This window comes from Hypanus sabinus, chromosome 25, assembly GCF_030144855.1.
Source record: "Hypanus sabinus isolate sHypSab1 chromosome 25, sHypSab1.hap1, whole genome shotgun sequence".
NCBI lineage: Eukaryota > Metazoa > Chordata > Chondrichthyes > Myliobatiformes > Dasyatidae > Hypanus > Hypanus sabinus.
In genome coordinates, this window is record NC_082730.1 from 7,194,692 (window position 1) to 7,215,347 (window position 20,656).

The 20,656-nt window shown below is 46.6% G+C and overlaps 2 protein-coding genes across 3 annotated transcripts in view; one reads left to right on the forward strand and one right to left on the reverse strand.

Moving 5' to 3' along the window:
• The first annotated feature begins 2,123 nt into the window (after positions 1 to 2,123).
• The window catches only part of LOC132380962 (TRAF3-interacting JNK-activating modulator-like), a 47,755-nt gene continuing 29,222 nt past the window's right edge, over positions 2,124 to 20,656 (forward strand). Inside the window, exons 1-7 of one of the 2 annotated variants that reach the window (XM_059949992.1) lie at positions 2,124 to 2,368; positions 3,034 to 3,500; positions 13,809 to 13,959; positions 16,233 to 16,305; positions 17,563 to 17,587; positions 19,032 to 19,061; positions 19,802 to 19,897. In XM_059949992.1, coding sequence (XP_059805975.1) covers positions 3,150 to 3,500; positions 13,809 to 13,959; positions 16,233 to 16,305; positions 17,563 to 17,587; positions 19,032 to 19,061; positions 19,802 to 19,897 — 726 coding nt within the window. In that variant the 5' untranslated portion in view covers positions 2,124 to 2,368; positions 3,034 to 3,149. Of the gene's footprint in view, positions 3,501 to 13,808; positions 13,960 to 16,232; positions 16,306 to 17,562; positions 17,588 to 19,031; positions 19,062 to 19,801; positions 19,898 to 20,656 lie in introns of both variants that reach the window. The other variant, XM_059949993.1, reaches the window with a different exon arrangement.
• The window catches only part of c25h1orf74 (chromosome 25 C1orf74 homolog), a 37,331-nt gene continuing 34,287 nt past the window's right edge, over positions 17,613 to 20,656 (reverse strand). The window contains exon 3 of the mRNA XM_059950001.1: positions 17,613 to 18,766. Within this exon, the coding sequence (XP_059805984.1) occupies positions 18,737 to 18,766 (30 nt within the window). The 3' untranslated portion in view covers positions 17,613 to 18,736. The remainder of the gene's footprint in view (positions 18,767 to 20,656) is intronic.

The following is a 20,656-nucleotide window of genomic DNA, read 5'->3' on the forward strand; positions in this document are numbered from 1 at the left end:
CTCAGAGCAGATCCCCGCAGGCTAGCTCACCACAATGTCTGACTGGCAGCTGAAGTCGATCTCTCGGCAAGACCTTCCCAGACTTCATCACATCGTCACCCCTGAGGCCTGACATGGCCGCTCTGTCAGAAACCTCGAAGCGGGGGTCATGGGTGAACTGACGGTGCATTGGGAAGACTGGATTGAGGAGGCATTTAGGCATTTTGTTGTTTGCCTGTTCTCTATCTCCCTCTGGTGCTTCCCCCCCCCCCTTTCTTTCTCCTGAGGCCTCCCGTCCCATGACCCTTTCCCTTCTCCAGCTCTGTATCACTTTCGCTAATCACCTTTCCAGCTCTTAGCTTCACCCCACCCCCTCCGGTCTTCTTCTATCATTTTGGATCTCCCCCTCCCCTTCCCACTTTCAAATCTCTCACTATCTTTTCTTTCAGTTAGTCCTGATGAAGGGTCTCAACCTGAAACGTCGACTGTACTTCTTCCTATAGATGCTGCCTGGCCTGCTGCGTTCCACCAGCATTTTGTGTGTGTTGGTATGGAAACTGTGTATGGAGGAGGGAATTCCTGTAATGTACTCTTTTATGTTCTGTGTTCTAAGTTGCACGTAATGGACATTGTGAAATTAGAGGTGGGGGGGGGGGGGTTCAAATTTCCCCAATAACCAGGATCACTAAGTATGAAAGGAATTTTAAGTTTATTCAGGGAAGCCTTTGATGCCAGTACATAGATTCTAGTCAAGGGTTAGTTCTGGAACTATGCTTATGAATTTACATTGGCAAGTCATTGAAATGTCAGTGGGAGAGCATTTTGAAGCATAATTTTGTAAGCTTCAAGATAGTATTGGGAAGGGATAAAATGGGCTAGGTTTAATGTCCTGAATTGAGGGGGAGCAATATCATAAACATCATGGATTTTAATATCATAAGGCAAGACCTGTGAAAAGCAGAGTGCAAGTGTCCACTTTCAGGTCAATCTAAAGAGAGAGAAAGATCACGTACTTCAAAACATGCATCATAAATACGAGTAATTCTGCAAATCCTGGAATCAAGGGAACAGACACAAAATGCAGGAGGAACTCATTGTCTTTCTCCTATTCCAACAATACCTGCCATACCCACCACATCTGCTACCAGGAAGGACAAGGGCAGTAGGCCCAGGGGACCGCCCCCGTCTGCAGGTTCCCCTCTGAGTCACACAACATCCTGACTTAGAGCTTGTTTACTGGCACTTGAACACAGACACACACAAAATGCCGGAGGAACTCAGCAGTTCAGGCGGCATCTACAGAAATGAATATACCGCCAACATTTTGGGCCAACACCCTGCTTCAAGACTGGAAAGGAAGGGGGAAAGAAGCTAGAATGAGAAGGTGGGGAGGGAGGGGAAACAGTACAAGCAAGAAGGTGATAAGTGAAGCCAGGCTTGTCTTTCATCCAGGTCAAAACCTTTCCCAACAGCACTGAATAACATCACAAATATTAATTCATATCAAGATGGTGACTTATGGTCACCTCCCTAATGGTAATAAGTGATAAATAATAAACCCTGGCCTTTCCAACAGTGCTCACATTCTGAGAAATGACTATTAAAGAAATTAAAGCCAATGAGGTCTCACTATCTGAGGGAGCTCACCGTGCACAAACTGGCCACCGTGTTGCCTGCATTACTTCCCAAGGTGCACACCAGAACCTCCTCGAGTGGCTCTTTGTAAGGCCCTCACCTAGTGGAACCGCTGTAGAAACAGAAACGTCTTCTTCCTCTTGCAAATGTAATTTTCTCCAGCCACACCAAAAAGGTGACGTCACACTTCGCTGCACTTAATTTTAAAAGTTTAAAAAAAAATCTATTTTGCAAGCAACTGCTCGTTTTAAGATATGAAACCAAGGCAGTCCCCAAGGGCTGGAAGTAATAATAAAGCATTTAGGGTTTGGTGTGTGGTGAGTCTAAGATATGGCCTCTGTTGAGGATGTGTGCTGTTTTAATTTCTTGGTGTTTTTACATTTGTTGCTCTCCTGCAAATTCTTTCCGTCTTCTAAAGAATGATACAGATCTGACAGGGCTCGGGGGCCTGTGACAAACCATATCCGGTGTGACTGGCTTATCTCTGGCAGTGTGTGGTTGAGATAGAGTCTGCTACAAGGGTGTAACAGAGTCAGCGGGAACGAGAACCAGGGTGAAACTGCAGAACACACCACACTGTAGTAGCTGGACTCGATCAACTGCATCAAGGCTCAGACAGAAGGAATTGTCCACTGCCCAGTGCCAAGGTGCTTTCCAGCTGGTAGCCCAACTCTGTGCAGAGCGGCTAACGGTGAACTAACTGTCAGAGCGGGCAAGAAACCACACTGTCCGCTGGATGAGAGACAGGAAGAAGGTTAGAAGCGAGGTGGTTTATTTTAAAAAGAGTTATATTTCCTGTTTTACTTTGCAGAGCGGTGTGAGCACGGAGACCTGACAAGCTCCAGAGCTAAAACTCTTCTCAGCAGAATGTTGCTCCCACTTTGAGGAGAAGCCTGAAGCTGACCAGGACAACTCAGCCCGGAGTTTGTAGGGATCAGGAGGAGAGGCTGGGATGGAAACAACATCCACAGACTGACTCCATTCACCCGAGTGTCTCTGTATCCAGATCTACCCCCGGCTCTGTCCAGTGTGCGGATTACAAACAACAGGCAGACACGTGCGGCTGAGGCCCAACTAACCTTCCATGGTCTGGCATGAGATGCTGAGATGCTGTTGGACACCTGAGCTTCAGACAGCAGCGCCTCCAGGGGTGAGGGAGAGGGGTAACTGAAAGGTTTGAATGACTTCACGTGAACGATTCCATTGGAAAGGGAAGCAATGGCTTTTGTGAGCAATTGATCGCATTGGTCTGAATCAGCTGTGAAACCTCAGTTACTTACGCACGACAGAACAGCTTCTAATCCAAATAATGATTTCTGTTGGATATCACCATTGGGTGCCCCTAATTTAGTCAGTAACCTGAAATTGCTCTGGTTAATTTGTTTTATTTGCAAATATTGGATCTAATTTCACCTGCAGGAACATTGGTGGCCTTGGGATACGTTGCTCACTACGATTACAGATACAGGCAGACACAACGCTTTGTTACTGACGTTGGTGCCAGGAGGTCTGTTGGGCCAGTGCCACCTCTCAGGATGACGGGTCTTTCTCCAAAGCGGGGTCTCAGCCAGGCTGGCGTGGGCACAGCCAAGAAGAGGAGGCTGGTGACTGAGAGTTACGAGGAGAAGCTCGAGCGCAGGCACGAGAACCGCCAGAGCCTCTTCGGCCGAAACAACGTCACCTCATGCCGCAGTTCACCAAAACGGCGCGGCGCGGAGCAGAGCTCACGGCAGGAGGAGTTCTTGAAGCGGCGGAACCTGACGGTGGACGATAATGCGGCGAAGACAAAGACACCTGCTGTGGCGCCCTGCAGGGGGAAGGGTGTAGGAGGAGCCAACACTGGGAGTCCAGCACAATCACCACCAACATTAATCAAAGTAACACAGGTAAGACGGTCTACATTTCTGAATCAGAATCAGAGTCAGGTTTACACCTCGTGAAAATTGTTAGTTTGGCAGCAGCAGGAGAGTGCAATAGTTATAAATTACTGTAAGTTACAATAAGAAATATATCTAAAAATAAACAGTGCAAGACAGCAGCACCCAACATCAAGGACCCCTCCAGGAAGGAGATACTGGAGCCTCAGGGCTCACACCAGGAAGCGTTTTCACTCCTGAACCAGTGTGGGTAGCTTCACTCACCATTACTCTGAACATTACTTCCATACATTCACTTTCAATGACTCCTTACAATTCCTGTTGTCAGTATTAATTGTTTTATTTACTTGCTGCTTACTTATCCATTTCCTTAAGCACAGTTTGTCTTCCTTTGTATTTTGGTTGTTAGTTAGTTTTGTTTATACATACTTATTAAAATTCTTCCTGTAAATGCCTGAAAGAAAATTAATCTCAAGGAAGTACAGTAGATGGTAACATATACATTCTTTGATAATAAATTTACTTTGAACTTCAAAGATTTTGAAGATTTGAAGGTACAGTATTTATTTAGTACACATCCTGAAATTTGTCCTCTTCACAGATATTCACAAAACAAAGAAACCCCATACAACAAACAGAAACATCGAAGTCTAAAGCCCCCTTCCCTTCACACCAGCAGCAAAAAGTATTGACCCCCACGCCGGCAGAAACACCAACCCCGCCCCCAAACCCCCACCATGCAGGCAACAGGAAAAGCACCAAGAGACAATCAAACTACAGTCCAGAAACCAGAACACAAGAGAGTTGGCGTTCACAGATTCAGAGACCACAATTCTCTGCATGGATCCCCCTCACCGGCTCTACGAGAAACCTCCCCACCCTGGCCTAGTACACAGTCAATAGCTCAGCCTCTTTGGCGGGATTTCTAAAAGCTCACAGTCTCCCAGACACACATATAGATTCAAAGAGTCATACCGCACAGAATCAGGCCCTTCAGCCCATTTCCCTTCTAAGCCTGTCCCATTTGGCCTGTCTGTCTCTAGACCTTTCCTATCCACAGACCTGTCTAGCTACTGTTATTAAACGTGCAGTGTGCGCACAAGTACAATAGTAAATAAAAATATTAGATGGAGCCTCACAGAGGCCTAACATCAGAGACAAAACATATACAGGAACAGTATAAAATAAGCACATAATTAACAAGAACGAACACAGAACAAGAAAGGGTCTGTTTTAGTGCAAGGTGGACATAGTGTAGTTGTACTGCTGGTGGCCAATGGCTCTCTCCCGTGTCACCCTACGAGAAATAAGCCTTGTAAGTAAGACAAGGATCACTGATTTTATAGAAGTTAGTTAGGGCTGATCTCCTCAAGGAGAGAGATCGAATGAGTCATCATTCAAAGCCATCTTTATACCTATCGTACTCACACCACTACACCCGGACACAAGCAGGAAAAGTGTGAATGCTGGGATGTTCCAGGAAAATCTTCCAAAGTTCCAGGTTCAGGAACAGCTAATACTCTCAACCATCAGGGTCCTGAATCAGCATGGATAACCTCACTCACCCCAGTACTGAACTGATTCTGCAATGTAGGGACTCACTCTCAAGAACTCAACAACTCATGATCTCAATATTCTTTATTACTTATTTATTCATTATTATTTTTGTACTTGCACAGTTTGTTGTCTTTTGCACGTTGGTTTTATGTCGTTGTTTGTGTGTGGTTTTTCATTGGTTCTGTGTTTTTTTTTGTTTTTACTGTGAATGCCTGAAAGAGAACGAATCTAAGGGTTGTCTGTGGTGGCATGCGCATATTTTGATGATAAAATTACTTTGACTTTGAACTTTGAAACAGAATTTGAGAAAGCAAGAGGGCAGTCCAAATGATAGCAATAAGCCACAGGGAGACTGACCTTACAGAGCCATTAGATAGTACAGATACCCCCCTCCCCTGACATACTTAACATTGTGAAGCTGGTAGATTAATGCAGGTGTATTAAAATGGAACAAGAGGCACAAATCTCCAATCAATCACCTTCAACACCCTTTGCTGGGCATAGGTTCCCAAGCTTGCTGAGATTTTAAAACCCTTGTTTGTCTTTGGTAGGTCACGCCCCATGGATGAAAATAGTGACCTGATTTCAAAATGCCCAGTATGTATTTATTTAGTGATAGTATGGAATAGCCCCTTCGACCCTTCAAGCCAGGCTGCCTAGCAACCCCCAATTTAACCCTAACCTAAATCATGGGACAATTTACGATGAACAATTAACCGACTAACGGCGCATGTCCTTGGACTGGGCGAGGAACCCAGAGCACCCGGAGAAAACCCGCGCGTTGCACGGGGAGAACGTAGAAACTCCTTCCGGAGGACGCAGGGATCGAACTCCCAACTCCGAAGTCCTGAGCTGTAATAGTGCCGCGCTAACCGCTGCGCCACTGTGGGGCCCACAGCTAATGTACTCAAGGCCAAGGTCAAGCTTATTGTCATATTCACAAGCGCACTTGTACTCAGCTGAATCCTGGTGTGGCCGCTCCGGGTGGAACACGGCTACTTCCTTCCATCAGTTACATGAGAGAGAAGTTTCCATAAGACCATAATTAGGCCATTTGGCCCATTGAGTCTGGTCCATCATTTCATCATGGCTCAACCTCACTCTCCTGCCTTCTCCCCATAACCTTTGATGCCCTGAAAATTCAAGAACCTACTTTAAATATACTTTCAGGCATCCTGCTTTAAATATACCCAATGACAGCCTTCTGTGGCAATAAATTCTACTGATTCACTACCCTCTGGCCAAAGAGATTGCTTCTCATCCCTTCAGGAAACAGATGACTTTCTGGAACCACGTTCCTGGGTCTGCATCCTTCAGATTCTGTCCTCTCACTGCCTCTCTCGACATCTTACGATGCACTGAGCTCTCCCTGATAGCTCTCTGTATAGGGATTGATGTCTGCTAAAAGTTGAAGTCACTCTCATGTTAGCATCCAAGCAGAAAACTAACTTTACAACTTTGAAAAGAACAATAGAAAACAGGAGACTGGGATTTTTGTTGTGTCATTTGCCCGTGATCTGAGGTTCGATGCAAAATTTGACATTCATGTCCTTTGATCATTATCGGGGCACCAGCTATCACAGCAATACACACAAAATGCTGGAGGAATTCAGCAGGTTAGGCAGCATCTATGGAAAGGAATAAAGAGTCCACATTTTGGGTCGAGACCCTTCATCAGGACTGGAAAGGAAGGGATAAAGAGTGAGAATAAGAAGGTGAGGGAGGGGAAGGAGTACAAGTTGGCAGGTGATCGGTGTGACCAGGTGAGAGGGAAGGTGTGTGGGTGGGGGAGGGGAGTGGTGAAAGCTGAGAGGTGATTGGTTGAAAAGGTAAAGGGCTGAAGAAAAAAGAATCTGATGTGAGAGGAGAGTCGTCCATGGGAGAAAGGGATGGAGGAGAGGATCCAGGAGGAGATGGGCTGGTGAGAGAAGGGATAAGAGGGGAGCCAGAATGGGGAATGGAAGAGAGAGAAGGGGGAGGGGGTAGAAATTACCAGAAGTTAGAGATTTCAATGTTCATGCTATCAGGTTCAAAGTTCAAAGTAAATTTATTATCAAAGCATATGTTACCATATAGAGCCCTGAGATTCTTCTGGGCATACACAATGAATCTATAGAATAATAACCATAACAGAATCAATGAAATACTGCACAACTAGGGCGTTCAATCAGTATGCAGAAGACAACAAACAGTGCAAATACAAAAAGAAGAAATAGTAAGAATAAATGACTAAACAATCAAATGAATAACTATCAAATATCTCAGATGAAGAGTCTTTGAATGTGAGTCAATAGGTTGCGGGAACATTTCACTGATGGAGCATGTGAAGTTGAGTGAAGTTATCCACTCTGGTTCAGGAGCCTGATGGTTGAGGGGTTGTAACTGTTGCTGAACCTGATGGTGTGAGTCCTGAGGCTCCTGTACTTCCTTCCCAATGGCAGCAGCAAGAAGAGAGCCTGACCTTGTGATGATGGAGGCTAGCCAGATGGAATATGAGGTGTGGCTCCTCCCATCTGAAGGAGATTTCTTCGCAGCAGTAGAGGAGGCCAAGGACCAACATGTGCCATGGGAATAGGGAGGTAGAGTGAGCACTGGGAAATCGGGCCTTTGGCATCAGTTGTGGTGCTTTCTGAACTCCCAGATCTTTAACACATGGTAGTATTTTGTTCCTCGGTCAGTGATCTTGCTGTAATTCAATAGTTTCAAAGGTACATTTAATGTCAGAGAAATGTATACAATATATATCCTGAAATTCTTTTTCTTCACAAACATCCACGAAAACATAGGAGTGCCCCAAAGAATGAATGATGGTTAAATGTTAGAACCCCAAAGCCCCCCCAACTCCCCCCCACGCATAAACAGCAGCAAAACAATGACACCCCCCTCCCCTACCAGCAAAAAAGCATTGGCACCCCACCCCTCCAAGAACTCATGTGTGCAGCAAAGCATCAATAAGACACAGACTTGCAGTACCCCAAAGACTACTCGTTCACCCGGTATTTGACACACCACAGGCTCTCTCTCTCCCTAATAAGGGAAAAGAGGTGTCCCCGTTTTGCAGCGAATGGGGAGATGTAACAAAGCAACTCACTGATTTATGGTGTTAGAAGTCTGTTGCGTCGCTTTTTCCAAGTTCTGTACCCAAAGAACTCAGGTCTCTGGGCACACAGCCAGCAGCCAGCTCACTGCTTACGATCTTCCGTCTTCCTCGACATATCAGGCAGTGGCACTGGCCTCGAATCCACCGGCCGCCAGAGCCATGAAAATCCAGCACCCTGAAGGTGAGCTGGTCTTCCAGGCCGCATCCTCGGCATATCGAAAAGCGGTCGGCCAAGGGCAAGACCCATTTCCATAAAGAACCAAAATCAGTGCGCAACTCCAGGTCAGGGTCTTCAAAAAATCCTTGAAAGGAGAATAAAGAGATATCCAAGATGGAAATAGAGCTGTTTCCAAAGAGGCAAGCAAAGGAGTCACTGTTAGGTGGCATTGTCCTCCTAAGCTGCTGGTGATGAAGGGAATGAACCACGTGCCAGCAGCCCACCATCCTGAGCAACCACACCTTCGTCTCGGTATGAGCATCGAGGGTCCACATCAGCATCTCTCTCTGGTGACCCTTAAAACAAATGGGTTATTGGGTAATCCACCTGTGTCTGTTGCACACACAGACTGGGTCAGACAGAAACAATAAACCTTCTCTGGAAGGCATTAGTGAAGTAAGTATTTATTTTATATTTGATTTTATTTTATTGAGATACAGTGCAGAATAAACCCTTCTGGTCCTTCGAGCTGGGCCACCCAGCAACCCCTGATTTAACCCTAGCCTAATCACAGGACAACTTACAAAGCCCAATGAACCTACCAACCAGTACATCCTTGGACCATGGGAGGAAACTGGAGCACCCAGAGGAAACCTATGTACAAGGCAGCGGCGGAATTGAGCCGGGTCGCCTGTACTGTCAAGCATTGTGCTAATCACTTCGCTACTGTGCACTGATACAAAAACGGAAAATACAGGAAGAACTCACAGTGTCACTGGGGATCAGCCCCTTGGGCCCAGCTGGCCCGTGCCCATCCAAGTGAGTCCCGATTTTCAGATTCAGATTCGTTTATTTATCGTGTGCGTCGTTTGAGTTAAAACCAACACAACCTACGATGTGTTGGGAGCAAGATTCACCACACTTTGCAGCACCAACATAGCGTGCTTACAATATTTGACAGTGTTGGCCCATAACATAAAGTCTATTTATTTATTTATTTGCTTGTTTATCTATTGATTGATTGAGATACAACACAGAACAGACCCTTCCGACCCTTTGTGCCTCACTGCCCAGCATTCCCTGATTTAATCCTAGCCTAATCACGGGACAATTTACAATCACCAATTAACCCCCCAACTGGTACATTTTTGGACTGTGGGAGGAAACCGGAGCACCCGGAGGAAACCCACGTGGTCATGGGGAGAATGTACAAACTCCTTACAGGCAGCAATGGTGGGAATAGAAGCCAGATCACCAGTACTCTAAAGTGCTGTGCTAACCACTACGTTACTATGGCACCCGTCCAATTAATGTCTGTCCAACTCTCTTTAATAAGTTATTATTTTATCTGTCTCAACGACTGCCTCTGGCAGCCTACTCCACATATATATCATCCTATGTGTAAAAAAGTTGCTCCTCAAGTCCCTTTTAAATCTTTCTCCCCTGTGCCCTTGAGTTTTTGATTCTCCAACCTTTGGGAAAAAAAATGTGCACATTCACCCAATATGTGCCCCTCATGACTTTATATGCCTCTACAGTAGTAACACACACACACACAAAATGATGGAGGTCAGGCAGGATCTATGGGAGTGAATAAATGGGTGACGTTTCAGACCGAGACCCTTCTTCAGGACTGAAAAGGAAGGGGAAGGATGCCAGAATAAAAAGGTGGGGTGGGGAGAGGGGAGGGAGGATAGCTGGAAGGTGATAGGTAGCCAGCTGTGTGGGAAAAGTCAAGGGCTGGAGAAGCAGGGTCCCAGGGGCAGGTGATAGGCAGTTGATAAGAGTTAAAAGGTCACTGTGGGGAATAGAGGAAAGTTGGGGAGCAGGCCTCTATATATCCAGTTCTCAGTCTCCTACACTCCCAAGGAATAAATTCCTATCCTGCCCAACCCTATAACTCAGTCCCTGAAGCCCTGACAAAAATCTTGTAAATCTTTTTTGCATCCTTTCAAGATGAAGGACGCCTTTCTTACATTGAACACAACATTCCAATTGAGGTCTCATCACTGTTCTAGATAACCACGTCATACCACCCCCACTTTTATACTCAGTCCCCCGGCTGACGAAGGCCAACGGGCCAACCCAGCCACTCAAACAGTACCTTAACATTCTGGGTCAGGAGCAGACAAGGATCTCAAAGCAACACTCAGGCAGTGACCTGAAACACTGACTGGTGTCTCTTTCCGTAGCTGCTGCCCAACTGGTTGAGATCTTTCAACCTTTTCTGCTTTTATTTCAGATTCTGACATCTACAGTTAGAACATAGAACATGGAACAGTACAGCACAAGAACAGGCCCTTCGGCCCACAACGTTGTGCTGAACCAGCTAGAAAGTAAATTAAACAACCCCCAATAACCAATCCTTCCTACCTACATGAGGTCCATATCCCTCCATCTCCCTCACATTCATGCATCAATCTAAACATCTCTTAAAAGCCTCTAATGTACTTGCCTCTACCCCAATACCAGGCAGCACATTCCAGACATCCACCACTCTTTGAGTAAAAAACCTTACCCTTCCCATCCCCTTTGAACCCACCCCTCTCACCTTCAATGCATCTTCTCTGCTATTAGACATTTCTACCCTCAGAAAAAGATACTCCCTGTCTGCTCTTTCTACGCCTCTCACAATCTTATAAACTTCTGTCAGATCTCCTCTTAGCCTCCAGCGCTCCAGAGAAAGCAATCCAAGTTTATCCAGCTTCTAATGATTGCACGTGGTCTCTAAACCAGGCAGCACCCTGGTAAACCTCTTCTGCACCCTCTCCAAAGCCTCAATATCCTTCCTTTAGTGGGGCGACCAGAACTGTACGCAATACTCCAGAATTCCAAAATTCCATAAAGTTGCAACATGGCCTCTTGGATTTTGAACTCAATGCCTCAACTAATAAAGTAAGCATTCCACAAGCCTTCCTACCTACCTTATCGACCTGTGTAGCCACTTTCAAGTTGTAGTTGTTTTCCCTTTGGCCTCATCACGGGCATTAGCTACTTAATGTATTGAACTTCCGATTCCCAGCAGGAGCTGAATATGAAATACCTTGGTTTCCTTGACTGTGTAAGCCCAGGGAAGACACCCTCCGGCCCCCAGTAGTGAGATTGAGGCGCTCTCGATCCCACCCCAAACCCCAGTCTGTGTGGATGCTGTGTAACTTGCTACCCTGTTACAAATTAATGCCATGAGATAACGGACGGTGCATTGCATATAATTAAAGGAATTACATTTATGAATCTTAATTTAACTGAAGGGTTAGTAAAGAATAGCAAAAAGAAAAGGGCACATTATAACTGAACAGTCCAATGTGCACAAGTTGGAGCTCATCTTGAACCTCTCTGTCACTCACGAGCTGGGCCCCTGTCAGTGTGAACGCCCACACCACCCTCCGAACGCCGGTTGCAATCCGTCTCGAACAAATGGGTCTCCCACCGGATCGTGTGTTGCTACGACTGGTTCTCTCCGGCATCTTCTCTCTTCATCTCCCGCCAAACACAAAAAAGAACAAACCCAACCTTATTGTCCCTCAGCAAGAAAACCTCCTGCTAATTGGATGGCACGCATTCCACATCATCCCTTATCTTCAACAGTAACCAAAACAAGCCGAGATGGAGCAAGCTGAAAACAAGCAGCTCTTACAGAAATACCAAAATGAAATACGTACAGCATTACAGTAAAAATATGAACCAGGGCAATACAAATATCAACTTCCCCCCTCACCTGGATCTACCCATTGCTTGCCAACTCTTGACACCTCACCTCTCCATCTTCACTCTTTCATTTCATAAAACCATAACCATTAGACATAGGATCAGAATTAGGTCATTTGACCCATTGAGTCTGCTCCGCCATTCTATCACAGCTGATTTATTATCCATCTCAACCCCATTCTCCTGCCTTCTTCCTTTCATGCCATGACTAATCAAGAACCTATCAACCTCCTCTTGAAATATATCCAATGATTGGCCTCCACGGCTGTCTGTGACAATTAATTCCACAGATTCACCACCCTTTGGATAAAGAAATTCCTCCTCATCTCTGTCCTTGTACTCTGGTTGTGCTAGCTGATGTTGATTGTTCATTTCCCTCCACACATGCTGTCTGAATGTTGAGTTCCTCTAGTGTTTTGGTGTTTGCTGAGTGTTTACTCTGTTGTAGTTCTCTGGTAATTCTGTTGTGACAGGTTATTTTGTAAGGCCTGTCCCAGGAAAGGAGTACACCTCCTGATACATATTAGTCTCTGTGGCAATGCAGTGGTTCACTCTCAGCTGTGGTTAGAAGGCAAGACAGCTTCTGGAGGCATGAGAGATTTGATAGCGGAAGTTGTCTCTGCCAGTCATGCCCACATTCTGTCTGAACAACAGAAGCTTACTTCCATTGAGATTTACAGCAGCATTGAGTCGGTGCGGAAAAAAGATACAGGAGCAACAGGTCAGCGTAACAAACCCCAGGCATTTAACAGGCATTTCTAGTGTAAATGGTACCCAGGAAATTCCTTCAGAGCCTCAGCCAGTTGTGTCAAGTCAAGTCTCTTCCGGTTACTTATTCCCCCCAACCTTCCTCCCTTCTTTTTCCATTCTCCATTGTGGTACCCCACCTCTCACCCCTCTTTTCTCCTCAACTGCCCATCACCTCCCTCTGGAGCCCTTCCTCCTTCACTTTCCCTCGTGGTCCAGTGTCCTGTCCTATCGAGTTCTGTCTTCTTTAGTCCTCTTCCACCTATTGTAAGGCCATAAGACATAGGAGCAGAATTAGGCCATGTCCCAGCTTCTTACTTCATCCCCCCCTCCCCCACCCACCATCTTTCCCCCTCACCTGGTTCCACCTATCACCTACCAGCTTCTACTCCTTCCTCTCTCCACCCCTTTCCTCCTTCCTTTCCTCTCCACTCCTCCTCCCTTTCCAGTCTTGACAAAGGGTCTTGACCATCTGATTCAAGTTCATGTATGTATCATATATACATTGAAAGCAGGGTGTCAAGGTGGAGATACATCTCTACCAAAGGAGGTGTAAGGCGCTCCTTCCCTCTGCCAGCCTGAAGGTCCCCCTTGGGCAAGGTGTGGCACCTGCTTAGCCCCCGATCCATGGGAGCAGATGGTGGATGGTCGTACGAGCAGCTGGTGCAGATCACAAGTCCTGGTTCTGTGACCACTGACACCAGACAGACAATCTCTGAAGATAATGGCTGGTCTCACCCGTCTTGTAAAGACACTGCCTGGAGGAAGGCAATGGCAAACCACTTCTGTAGAAAGATTGGCTAAAAATAATCAGGGTCATTGAAAGACCATGATCACCCACGACATACAACACAGCACATAATGAACAAATGAACATTGAAAAACATAGTGAAATACCTAAGGATGTGCTGGGGACAGCCCACAAGTATCACCATATATTCTAGTGCTAACATAGCAAGCCACCATGTTCAGTCACGTTCGGTCTAGTTTAATTGCTACCAGACAATACAAGTGATTTCACTCTCTACCTCTCTCTCTCACTCTTCAGGTCTCTCCACAGTTCGGGTTCGCTAATGGTGGCTTGTCACTGAGTAGTCAGCTCAGTCAGAGGGGAGCAAAGGACTCGACCCTCACTTTCCTTACCAACACACTCAACCAGACCGATGCCATCTTCAAGAAGGTCTCCAAAAGAGATAAAGGTGAGAGTTGGAAGCAGTAAAGCTGGTAAGGCAGCACTTCACCAGTGAATCTGCTGGGGTTGTCTATTGTGTCCGGGGCTTCTGATGCAGCCTCTTCTGCATTGGTGAGACCCATTGTAAGCTTGGGGACTGCTTCATTGAGCACCTCTGCATCATCAGCCTCAAGCTGACCAAACATTGTAATTCTGATTCCCATTCCTGTTCCAACGTGCCGGTCCATGACCTTCTCCGGTGCATTTTGTGGGTGAAGCAGGTATATGCTCGGGGTTTGGTCGTTGTCTGTAGTGATGAGTAGAAGGCCGGACCTCAGGTTGGAGGGTGTGGATGTCCTGACTAGCACACACTAAAATGCTGGAGGAACTCAGCAGGGCAGGCAAACATCCATGGAGAGGGATAAACATTTTGGGCCAAAAGCCTTCATCAGGACTTGTATCACAGTGTTGCTTGAGTTTCTCCAGCATGGTCATGGAGCATACGGATCTTGGACCTCCAGGAAGTGTACACAACAGGGGTGATTGATAAGTTCATGGCCTAGGGGAGAAGGAGATGACTTATACAGCTCTCCTTACATGCACATGCAGGTCAACTCTTTGAGTGATTGTGCAGAAAGTTTGAAGTTAATAACTCATCTCAGGAACTTATCAATCACCCCTGATGAGTTATTAACTCCACTTTCTGGAGGTCCAAGATCCGTATGCTCCATGACCGCTGGACTAAGTGTGTAAATGTAGGAGGGGACTATGTTGAGAAATAAATGTGCTAGGTTTTCTAAAATTGAATAGCAGACAAGAAGACGCTGTTCCTGAATTGTTGAGTGTGTGCCTTCAGGCTTGTGTAGCTTCTTCCTGAAGAGAGCAATGAGAACAAGGCATGTTCTGGGCTATGGGGGTCCTATTATTATTTATTTTATAATGCTACATTCTGTTATTGATCAATGAACAGCTGCTTTAATGTCTAGAAGATCAGGAATTTGTACTTTGCATATTAATAATGCCATAGTGCACGCAGACACCAAGTGGAAACCTGGTTTGGTGGCGTGTGGCCCTCTCTGATTTATCTTAGTGTTACCATCAAACCCAAGAGGCAACAGAATCACATCTCGTTACGGGACCCGTCCTAACAAGGACAGTCACAGTTACAGAGATGGGCACAACCATGCTGCCACGGTGAGGGCATCCCAGCCCACTGTTGGATTCTGCCGTTTTTAATCCAAGGCTCTCTCAGAAGTCAGGACAGAGGCACAGAGCTTGTTGCTTCATGATCGTTGTATTAAGTGTTAATAGAGCAAAGGAAAATTGAAACAGACAGGGACCCTGCCATCACACACAATGCTTCCTGAACTTCTGTCTTTAACTTCCACCTGTTGGGCCCTGAGAGCGGCAACACGGGAACAGGATGATCTCACTCGTTCCTCAGATCGGTTCCATCAGTAAAGGAGACCTAGATCACTCCGTGACCAACCTCCCCCATTGACAGACATCTGTCAGACTTGGATCTGCTCCAGTCAATGGGAGGGGTGGTTCTGAATCTCCACCCCCTGTGTGAGAGGGGAGTGAGGGAGGGGCAATGAGGGATGAAGAGATGATGGAGTGCCAGGGAGCAAGGAAGTAACGTAAGGTGATGTGGTACTGAGGGATAAATGATGGGGAAAGGGGGAATGAGGTGTATTGAAGGATGTGAGATGGGAGTGGGGGGAATGAGGAGATGAAGAGGGAGTTGGTCAGTAGTGAGGGGGATTCAGGAGAGTGCGGTTTGTGGGAGTGAGGGGGGATTGAGGAGATGATGAGGATGTTTGGGGGAGTGAGGGGGGATTGAGAAGACTTTGATGAGGAGGTTTGGGGAGTGGGGTGATTGAGGAGGTTTTGATGAGGTTTGGGGAGAGAGGGGGATTGAGGAGATGATGAGGAAGTTTGGGGAGTGGGGGGATTGAGGAGGTTTTGATGAGGTCTGGAGGACTGGGGGGATTGAGGAGATGATGAGGAGGTTTGGGGGAGTGAGGGGGGATTGAGGAGATGATGAGGAGGTTTGGGGAGTGGGGGGATTGAGGAGGTTTTGATGAGGTCTGGGGAGTGGGAGGGATTGAGGAGATGATGAGGAGGTTTGGGGAGTGGGGGATTGAGGAGGTTTTGATGAGGTCTGGGGGGGTGGGGAGATTGAGTAGATGTTTGGGTTGGTGTGGGACACGACTTATGAGCTGTTGGGATTGTTGTACCTGAATCTTCAGAAAGGGGGTGTATCTCTGAACTGCCGTCTCTCACTTCATTTGTGAACAGCAACCCAGGTCCCACCAGCGGGCAGTGATGGATTCGGAAATGTGTCCCAGAAGGAAGCAAGCCAGCAGACAGAGTAAGTACTGACTCCCCCATTTTGGGCTGGATCTCAGTTAATTTACCTCGTGTCCAGTACTTATTCCAGTTAAAACACCTCAGAAAGCAACGGAGCATGCCCACAACTAACCAGCTCTAACCTGGACGACTTTAGAATGTGAGGGGAAGCCAGAGCATTCTGTGGAAATCCACACGGTCACAGGGAGAATGTACAAACTCCTTACAGACAGTGGCGGGAATCGAATCCCCCCCCCCATCCCTGGTGCTCTAAAGTGTTACACTACTCACTACTCTCCCGTGATCCCCCCCCCACTCTCACCCCATTAATGTACCTCCAGGCAGGTCAGATTCTGGTCACAGGGGCTGATTATTGTCACCAGTACCAAGATCATCCCGATACATCCATCCCCAGCTCAAGATGGAACATCCACCATCAGAGAACCCCAGCATCCAGGCCGTGCCATCTTCCCTCAGCTCCCGTCAGGAAGGAGGTACTGAGGCGTGAAGTCCCACACCACAATGTTCAAGAACAGCTACTTCCCTTCAGCCATTTCATTCTTGAACCTAATCGCAATGTCCACATTTAATCGAAGTTAAATTCATGTTGTTCTAATTGTGTTCTTGCTTGTAAAGAGTGTGTGCAATTTATGATTTTCTGGTGAATGCTGATGATATAATACTGTATGCCTATGATGCTGCCACAAGTAAGTTTTTCATTGCAACTGTGCATGTAGGGATTTATGCAAACCTGACTTTGAGTTTGAGCTACAGTATAAAGTCTAAGTTTGTGTGCCATTTGGGCAGATAACGTATGTACACTGAGGTAGTAAATACTACCCTCTCCTTGGCATTGTGTGGGCTGTAAAGAAAAGAGCCCAAGGACCATCACAGAGGCTGCAGAGCGAGCCTCCGGATGGCTCTGGAAGTCTAGATCAAGAGGTGTGACCCGTGAACACAAGCCAGGGCCTGATCTCCCTGCTGGGTCGCCTGGGCGAGGGTATCTGATGCTGAACTACCTGTCCCCAGGCTACATCGCTGATGATGTGTCTGATGTGTCCCAGCACATCCTCGGATGTATCTCAACTACAAAACCGAATGCAGAAACAGGATGCCGTTTATGTTGGGACGGCACCCTAACAGAGGGCCCTGATGTGTAGCTGACATTGGTACACAGTCTACAGCTTAGCATCCCCTGCCGGGCTGGTGTACCATGTACTGTGACTCACTCTCCGCCCATCGACTGCCTTTAATGCTCTTGTCGTATTTTTCTTCACAGATGTGGAGTTGCGGTTCTGGATCAGGTGAGGAAAATTTGCATCAGTCTTTTCCATGGGGCTTGGTGTCTCTGTCTGCTGCAGTGCTGCAGTGACCTGCCTGTGCTTTGGGTGTCACAGCGGGTACAGAGTGAGCATATTTCACCTGATCTCTGATATGTGGAAAGGTTGATTGAGCTGGGGCTTTTTTCTTTGGAGCAAAGGAGGATGAGGGGCAACCTGACAGAGGTGTATAAGATTATAAGAGGCATAGACAGAGTGGACAGCCAGAGATTTTTCCCAGGGCATCAATGACAAAAACCAGAGGATGTCCATTTAAATGGAGGAAGGTTTAGGGGAGATGTTAGAACGTAGGACACTACAGAACAGTTCAGGCCATTTGGTTCAGATTGTTGTACTGACCTTTTAACTTACTCTAAGATCAAACTAACCCTTCCCTCCTACATAACCCTCCATTTTTAAATCATCCACATGCCTGTCTAAGAGTCTCTTAAATGTCCCAAGTTTATCTATGTCTTCCACCACTGCTGGCGGTATGTTCCACGCACCCACCACTCTCTGTGTAAAGAACTTGCCTCTGACATTCCTCCTGGTATTAGCCATTTCCACCCTGGGACAACTGTTGGAGGTACCCACCACACAGTGTGGTGGGTGCATGGAATGTATTGTCAGGGGTGGTGGTAGAGGCAGAAACGTTATCACCCTACCTCCCATGGATCCACCCATCACCTCCCAGCTTCAAACACTAATCTGACACTCTCACTTCCTCATCTGCCTATCAACTCCTCTTCCCCAGATCCACCCATCACCTCCCAGCTTCTGACACTAATCTGATACTTTCATTTCCTCATCTGCCTATCACAACCCCTCTTGATCCACCCATCACCTTCCAGCTCTCGCTCCACCCCTATCTCTCCAACTCTTTATACCAGCTGTACTTCCAGTCCTGATGAAGAATCTCCACCTGAAACATCAATTGTCCATTTTCTTCCAAAGATGCCCCCTGACCATTGAGTTTCTCCAGCGTCGCGTGTGTCCCTCTGCATTGTTGTAAAAATCCAGCTGGCTCGTAGGGAAATAGATCTGCAGTCCTGTCCTGGTCTGTGTCTCTGTCTGGGTCCACATCCAAACTCAATGTTGGCTCGTCTCCTCCCTCGGTAAGGGGCCATCCTCAGCTCAGGAGCAACTGGGCTCAACCCTCACAACCTGTGAGTGGATAAAGCAACTCTAGTCACCAATAACTACTGTAAGTGGCAGACACAACTGAGGAAATTAAACTTCTCAACTTTGGTTGCTAGAGGGACAAACTGAACACTATCTGGTGTGATGTTCTCAGGTGGATGGATGGGAGTGGACATGGCCCTAGTTGGAGACTAGGGGTGAAGTCTGGCCAGCAGTGTGGTCTTGATGGGTTTAGATCAAAATTTAATTTTGTCTCCTTCATGAAATTCCTGCATTTTATGTTTTTCAGGAGATCCAGCAACTCTCAGAGTATCTGAAGGTAATTCGTCTGCAATCTAACTCTGAAATGCAATGCAAAGTTGGATATAATATCATTAAAAATGTAAACGCTGACATGTCTAACAGCGAGTGATTGCTTTAGTCACTTTTTTTGTGATTGCAAGACCCTGTTGGACATTGTTAATGTGGTATGCTGCAAGTCTGATTCACTGATTCATTGGTGGACAGTGAGGAAGCGAGTGTGGCCTCCGTCGTTGAGAGGATTAGGCCTCAAACCGTGGTGTCGCTTGTTTACAGCCACCTAGGAGGGAGGCAGCAGAGTTGGTGTGCTCCATCAGCTGAGGTGTGGCATGGGGTTCAAGCAGGAGTCAGTGCTGCCCCCTAGTGTTGGCTGGGCAGAAGACCAGCTACATTGAGTTCGAGCGCAGATTTCTGCAATGTTCATTGACTCAGGATCCTGAACTACATTTTTTGGTGTGACTGTACTTCACTGCTATCTTATATGCGCTATATGAGCTCTGAGCTGTGTATGACTGTGTTGGTACTGTGTGTTGCACCTTGGCTCCGGAGTAACACCGTTTCATTTGGCTGTATTCATGTATGGTTGAAGGACAACAAAACTTAACCATCTTCAACTATCAGTGAATTCTTTAATTTAGTAGATCTCTGTTTGAAGGTGTAGCTTGATGTAATCAAGTGTGTTTGAAATGCAATGCGGTTTGATTATTGAGCTGGAGGGCTCGTACTGACTCTCGGGCATCTCCCCCCCACCCCCCATAGGAAGCTCTGCACCGTGAGGTGATGCTGAAACAGAAGATGGCAGTCCTCCAGCAGCTGCTTGCCACGGTCCTGCAGGCTGCAGAGAAATCGTGGAAGGTAGGAATAACGTGGTTGCCATTTGCTGCGTGTCGAACCAAGACTCATAAGACCATAAGGCATAGGATCAGAATTAGGCCATTCAGTCCATCTGAACCTGCTCTGTAATTTCACCATGGCTGATTTATTATCCGTTGCAACCCCATTCTCCTGCCTTCTCCCTGTAATCTTTGATGCCCTTTCTAATCGAGAACCTACCAACTTCCAATTTACATATACCCAATGACTTGTCCTAACACATCTATCTGAATTCCACAGATTCACCACTCTTTGGTCAAAGAAATTCCTCATCTCTGTTCTAAATGGACATCTCTCCAATATGAGGCTGTGCCTTCTGATCTTAGACTCTGCCACCATAGGAAGCATCCTCTCCACATCCACTCTATCGAGGCCTTTCAACATTCGATAGGTTTCAAAGAAATCGCTCCCTCATTCTTCTGAATTCTTGTTAATACAGGGCCAGAGCCATCAAACATATGATGTTTATATGATAAGCCTTTCAATCCTGGACTCATTCTTGTGAACCTCCTCTGAACCTTCTCCAATGTCAGCAAATCCTTTCTTAGATAAGGGGTCCATTGATGGTACATGGATGGTCTGTGGATGGTCTATGGATGATGTGTGGATGGGCCATGGATGGTCTGTGGATAGTCCATAGATGGTGCATGAATGGTGTATAGATGGTCTGTGGATGATCTGTGGGTGATGGGTGGATGGTCAGTAGATGGTCTGATGTGGTCTGTAGATGGTCCATGGATA